At 37.0% G+C, this 6,823-nt stretch overlaps 1 protein-coding gene across 2 annotated transcripts; it reads right to left on the reverse strand.

The window, feature by feature from the left end:
• Positions 1–270: 270 nt before the first annotated feature.
• On the reverse strand, positions 271–3,242 carry LOC134256402 (flavin-containing monooxygenase 5-like). 2 transcript variants are annotated; one of them, XM_062739053.1, is made up of 3 exons: positions 3,157–3,242; positions 1,558–2,185; positions 271–1,430 (listed from the first exon to the last, which is right to left on the reverse strand). In XM_062739053.1, the coding sequence occupies exons 2-3, from the start codon at positions 2,182–2,184 to the stop codon at positions 423–425; spliced, it is 1,635 nt and encodes a 544-aa protein (XP_062595037.1). In that variant the 5' UTR covers position 2,185; positions 3,157–3,242; the 3' UTR covers positions 271–422. The 2 variants fall into 2 exon arrangements, with proteins under 2 accessions (XP_062595037.1, XP_062595036.1); XM_062739052.1 differs by having other exon boundaries at positions 3,145–3,242.
• Between the last annotated feature and the right edge of the window lie 3,581 nt (positions 3,243–6,823).

The following is a 6,823-nucleotide window of genomic DNA, read 5'->3' on the forward strand; positions in this document are numbered from 1 at the left end:
AAGAGTTATCTCCCCCAGTGTGTTGTACGTCTTTAATATTATATGATTTCTATGCTGTACGTCATCGAGATGATGACATTATTTACTGAACAGCCTTCGCCTCGTTCAAGTATCATATAATGAAACTAGGTGGTGAGAAGTGGTCACATAAACTGTAATCAATTCATCAAAGTTTTGGTCATGAGAGAAAGTAAAACTTAATGTCATATGACTTCTCTGTTGTATGTCATAGAGCTCAGAGCAATATTTTTGAACAGCCCTCGTATTACAAAGTGTATAATCAAAAATAAATAATGCCCTGAATAAAAGACAAATGCCATGAACATTTGACACAATCCATTAATGTTTTTATGCAAATGATGTACTAGTATAATACAAATGAATAGCTCTCATTCTATGTAAAGTAACCCTTTCCTCATTCTTCAAGATTTAATTGTGAAAGTTTGATAACCGTTTGATAACAAATATCGGAGAAATACACAGGTTACAATGAAAATGAATATCCACTTGAAGAGGTTTATCCACCCATCGTATAAACCCTCTGTCTCGTGTTTTCCTGCCTCGCGTGTCTTTAATGGGTACCAGGTGTTTTCTTCCACGTGTTCAATGGCGTCTTTTGCACCTTTCCAGCATCCAGGTCCTTCGAGTCGCCATTGTGTAGGTGTGCATGGGCCAAAGACCAGCTTCTTCCATAAAGCGTTATCTGTGAAAAAGAGCTTCCACAGATTTGGTTTGCACCCGATGTATTGCGCAATTTTGTCGATGTACTGAATAAAGAAAACAACAAGGCTATAGCGTGCCGAGTCGATGCCTTTTGCCTTCAGTTTAGCGTGTATTGTTTCTACCTCTTGCATGCGTTTTGCAACACTTGGCAGCTTACAATTCCCAGAAAATACGCGAGCAGCCCATCTTGTTTGCATTTCTAGGATTGGAGGTAGAGCACCAAATGGCTGGACAAGGCCAATAATGGCCAGAGTTGAAGGTTCAAGGTCAGCTGGCCAAACGAGGTCGTATAGATAAGGGAAGGAATTATCAACTTTTACAACATCTTCCTGGAGGAATGGAAAACTGAAGTTGTACCCAGTGCCCAAAATGACCACATCAATTTTGTCAAGTTTTGTTCCATCCACAAAGATTGCGCCGTTCTCGGTGAATCTCTCAACGTCGGTTTTGATATTGATCGTACCTAAAATAATTCGGTTTGGAAGGTCATCACTTATGGTCACTGCTCCACCATTGAATCTTGTGTTTGGTGAAAGTCCATATTTGGAATGACTGTATCGGTTATTGACACCATGGTAAAGGAATGGTTTCAACAAAGGCCACGGAAGTCCCTGTCGAAAACGGCTGACGGCGATGTGGTCAAATGGACGACCCTCTTCAGCGGCCCGCTGTATTACAAATGTACCTTTTCGTGTGCTGACGTAAACCTAAAAGACATAAGACAATATTTTTGACATTTTTTTTACATTGAATTAATATCATTTCTGAGGCTATACAAGGGGTGTAGAGCATCGCAAATTAACAAGAATCTTAAATGTTCGTGCAGTTACTTACATGCTCTGCATGCCTACTAAGCTCACATGCCACATCTGCTGCAGAATTTCCAATTCCAATGATTAAGATTCTCTTTCCTTCATATCCATGAAAGTCTTTGTAATCATGGGTGTGTAATACTCTTCCTTTAAATTTTTCTAGTCCTTGGAATTTGGGAATATTTGGCTCATGGAGGTGACCATTACACACCATTACAAAGTTTACCTTCCGTTTCTCCACTTTTCCACTCGACAGATTTTTCGTTGTTATCACCCATTCCCCCGTATCATCAAAATCATCGGCTTTCTCAACGCGTTCCACCGTGTGTTTCAATCGGATATACTTCATCAAACCAAAATGTTCGGCGTAAAGTTTCAAATAACTTTTGAAATGCTTATGTGCCATGAAGTTTGGATATTCTTTAGGGATCGGGAAATCGGTGTAACAGGTCATTTCCTTGCTGGTGTTGATGCTGCAAGAGTTGTAAAGACTCGGATCACCGTCTTTGGGGACGTCGTGGTAGTTCCAGAGTCCACCTACGTCATCGTCTTTCTCGAAACAGATTGGTTCTAGACCTTCATCCAAAGAGTTTTTGACCGCCGCCAATCCGGAAACACCGGCGCCAACTACACACACTGTCTTTGGCATTCTACCGAAAAAAGATATTCGAGATGTAAAATCTTGGTTACATTATTGATTAATTTATTGATTTTTTTATTTACATCCCCCATTTAGAGTTGCTGTAAGGTCAAATACTGGCAAATTGAAGCATCCGGGAAATCGTACCAATATGTTACATAAATGACCACCCCCCATCCCATCCCCACCGAAATGCATGGGATATTGGGATCTTGGGTTTGGTCAGTTAAAGTGTTTTTATTTTAGCTTCCTTTTTTCCCTTGTCAGATTAATACTTAATAAGTATTACCCATCATTGTAAATTAGTCTCATTTTCTTAAACCATATATATGACCGTTTAACTAGTTAGAGAATGAAAGACTTTTCAAGCAGTTGGTTCTTCCATCAATCAACATATGTAAAACATAAAAAATTTGATTAAAATTAAAAATTTCGTTGTTAACAATATTAATGAAATTAAATCCCACACAATTTTATGACTATATATTGAATAGTGCTAATTTCAAAACAACGATATATATGCCCACGAAACTATTTTTGATGAGAAAACAACGAAATTTTATGCCCACGAAAATTTGTGCTTTTACAGTAGGTATACAATTATATATAAATAATAAAATGGTTTTGTTTGTTAATACGATATTAACGGTTGTAACTATTGCAGAAAAAATACCTTAATATACCGCGGGTTATGCATTTTCTGAAATAGTGGCAACAATTTATTCCCGCATTAAACAAACATTTTATTGATCAATATTAAAGCCAAAATAAATATACTTCCGGCAAAAGGCTCTTTACATTGTACGTATATAATCATTTGAATTTTTTTTTAGCTCATGTTATAAATTTACCTGAAATTTTTTAAAAAGTCAATTTCTCCCTCAACTTAAAAATTAAGTTGTTTTAATTATTTTCTTTTTAAAAATTTGATATAGCTTGAAATTGAAACATTAATTGTACTTAACTTACCTGTCAGCTTACCTGTGCGAAAGTCTGGGGGACTTTTAAGATTTTAAAAGAGGAGAGTTCAGGTAGAGTATAGTGTTGAGGTGTTCGTTATCTATTTAGAACGACGTAAACGATTAAGTTGATAAGGATTATAAAACTGAACATTTAGCGTTATGAAAGTACGTGCCTCTCGGATATAGCAGTAATTTGGGACGATGGCCGATGTCATGGAGGGTAGCAGTGTGTTGAATTGGTTGTCCCTGTTTGTTAGGGACAGGGTCAAAGACATCCTTCTATTGTAATAACCGCTGGCGTATTTAGAGGGGGTACTGCGCCCCTCCCCCTTTTAGAGTTCAAAATATACATAAGATACTATAAAAAAAAAATCATTGAATTTTTTTTTTTTTTTTGGCTTTCGGTCCCTATCCCAACCCAAAACTGGACGGGCCCCCTCTTCCAGGTTTCTGGATCCGCCACTGATAACTAAAATATTTTACCATTCTTCAAAATCATGACCGTTTATGGAACGCGATGAATGGCAATTGTTTTCCAATTCCACCAGTGTTTCATTTTGTGGAAACCACAAGGACCTGTTCATACATATTCTGGTCTCTAAATAAGAATACCTTACATATAACATGTACAACATACATGTATTACATTATGAAACACAAATTATTCATTAACACGTGAATGGCATTGGTTCGAATTTATATCACCAAGGGACGTAGGGACTGGTCTTTCCGAGGAGAGTATTAACCGAGGTCCCGGCCTGTCGGAGTAGCTATACAAAGTACATGTATATAGGTCTGGATGAAAAAGATCCCTCACTGCTCATTAGCCCTAAGTGCCGAGTATAGGACAAAATTTGCAGCTCAGTCTGTCAGTCTGTCCGTCTGTCACAAAAACTTTAACCTTGCCCATAACTTTTGATTTAGTGGAGCTATGACTTTCATATTTTACATGTGTATTCCTTGTGACAAGACCTTTCTTTGGGTACCACCAAATTCGACCTTTACCTTTTGACCTTGACCTTGGAATTTGACCCCCTTTTAAACAAAAATTCCAAACTTTTACTTTAGCCATATCTTTTGAATGGTAGAAACTAGGACTTTCATATTTCATATATGTATTCTTTATGGCAAGACCTTTCACTGAATACCAACAACTTTGACCTTTTGACCTTGGAGATTTCCATACTTATGAAAAACATAAACCTTGACCATAACTTTTGAACGGTAAGGGCTATGGCTTTCACACTTCACATATGTAATCCCTGTAAAAAGACCTTTCATTGGATACCAAGAACTTTGACACTTTGACCTTGACCTTGGAGTTTGACCGTCTTTTCAAAAACGTTGTATTCTTTGTGGCAAGACTTTTCATAAGATACCAATAACGTTGACCTTTTGACCTTGGAGATTTCTATACTTATGAAAAGACTTTAACCTTGACTGTAAATTTGAATAGTAAGGGCTATGGCTTTCATACTTTGCAAATGTAATTCTTGTAAGAAGACCTTTCATTGGATACCAAGAACTTTGACCCTTTGATCTTGACCTTGGAGTAAGGCCTACTATTCAAACTTTGACCTTGGTCACAACTTTTGAACGGGAGATACTAGGACTTTTATATATCACATATATATTCTTTGTGGCAAGACCTTTCACTGAATACCAGCAGCTTTGACCTTGACCTTGGAGATTTCCATACTTATGAAAAAACTTCAACTTTGATCATTACTCTGGAATGGTAAGGGCTAGGGCTTTCATACTTCACGTATGTAATTCTTGTGAGAAGACCTTTCATTGGATACCAAGAACTTTGACCCTTTGACCTTGACCTTAGAGTTTGACCTACTTTTCAAAAACTTTTACCTTGGCCATAACTATTGAACGGTTAGGGTTAGGGTTTTCATCCTTCACATATGTATTACTTGTGACCTTTCTTAAGAAATCAACAACTCAGACCCTTTCACCTTGAAGTTTGACATACCTTTCAAAAATTTATCCGAGACCATAACTTTTGAACAGGTGGTGCTAGGGATTTTGTATTTCACAGTCATATTTCTTGTGAGAAAAACCCTACTTTGGGTAATAATATCTTTCCTTTGCATTGAAGAAAAGTTTAATCTTCGTTATGTTGCCTTAAAGGGTCATCAGTGTTTCACAAACACATCTTGTTCCTTATATTGAGAAGAGAAAGGGCTTTCATATTTGACATGTGCATTACCTGTGACAAAATATTTCTGAGCATGCTATGATTTCTTACCCCTTGATCTCTATGTTTTATCTACAGATACAGGTTTTTTTTGCTACATGTGTGTCTAAGCCTCTGTATTTTCTCTACAGATATAGTTTTGTTGGTACATTTGTGTCTAAGCCTCTGTATTTTATTAACAGATACAGTTTATTGGAACAAGAGGGTCATCCTATAGAAGTGATATGGCTATTGACAACATCCAGGTCGTCACAGGAGAGTGTGGTCAGTAATGCCAGTGTCGTAACACTGAAATATATATGGCCATATCGAGTTGTATTCAATACAACAACACAAATCTAGAGTACAACAAACACAGATCTCTAAAATCATCAGAGGTGGGATCAGGTGCCTTTCAGGAACACGCATCCTCTGTCGACCGGTCACTACCGCCGTGTGCTCTTTGTCATGATTGGGCAAACGAAAAAATCGTCGACAATTCAGTCTTTAAATAACGGCCTTACAATAAGTAGGAAAAACGTCAGTCAGTTTTTCAACTTAACGATAAATTGCAGCTGACAAGACCATTGTGTCGACCTTTGAGCTTGCGCTTTAATGACTTTAAACAAGAATGATAATGTCTTTGTTTCATCGACTTTTTTGTCAACAGCTTGCCTCGTTTCTAAATTGTTTGCACTTGGGGCATGCTGTTGCAAATCTACTTGGAAATTTAAACCTTATTTGCATATGCTAAGGGTATATTGCTACATAAGTAAAATTGACGATAGAAAATTTCAAGTAATCACGTTTATCATAAAGCTTAAATGTTAGGTTACCACTTATCCAAATATGAAGCAGATGTATGTCTTATATCATGTTCACTGGGATAATTCGAATCGACATATAGAGAAAATAGCTATTAACAAGTAATAATATGTTGTCGATATATTTAATTGTAAGGCCACAGCAAATGCCTTAATTCTTCTTCTTCTCATGAACCCCAGAGACCTACGTTCGATCGAGTACCCAGTTAACCGGGTACTCGTTAGTATCCCGACATTTTACTTAAGTAGACATTTCTAAAGCTCCAAATTTTGGAAACTTCTTCAGACATAGCTCTGCTTGCCACAATACATTGTAGAAGCAGAATTAATCATTAATTAATGACCTCCCCATTATACTTTTGCTACTATGTCTCTTCCTAATCAACATTGTCTTCTGATGTAATGAAAGACAATTGAAATTACACAAATATTAATAGGAGGTGGTACTCTTGTAACGCGTCTTCTTGGGGAGGAGTACGGCCTGGATTTTGGGCAGGACACCACCCTGGGCGATGTTTAATTAATTCCAAATGTGGATATTATTTATGTCGGAGTATTTTCTTTCAAATCTATGATTGCATTTTAAACAATATCCTTTAAGATATTTTTAAAATGAACTATGAAGATAACGAACATTGTTCGTGCTCAAAAGCCCATTCAAACAGCACAACGTGTGA

Source organism: Saccostrea cucullata, unplaced genomic scaffold (assembly GCF_032062105.1).
Source record: "Saccostrea cucullata isolate Sc308-1 unplaced genomic scaffold, CSIRO_AGI_Scuc_v1 ctg15825, whole genome shotgun sequence".
Classification (NCBI taxonomy): Eukaryota; Metazoa; Mollusca; class Bivalvia; order Ostreida; family Ostreidae; genus Saccostrea; species Saccostrea cuccullata.

Bases quoted from the DNA above. Each gene is read 5' to 3' on its own strand.
- LOC134256402 (XM_062739053.1), bottom strand. From the start codon at position 2,184: ATGCCAAAGACAGTGTGTGTAGTTGGCGCCGGTGTTTCCGGATTGGCG. The intron at 1,431-1,557 runs GTAAGTAACTGC...TATGTCTTTTAG, and splicing joins TTAGTAGGCATGCAGAGCAT to GTTTACGTCAGCACACGAAA.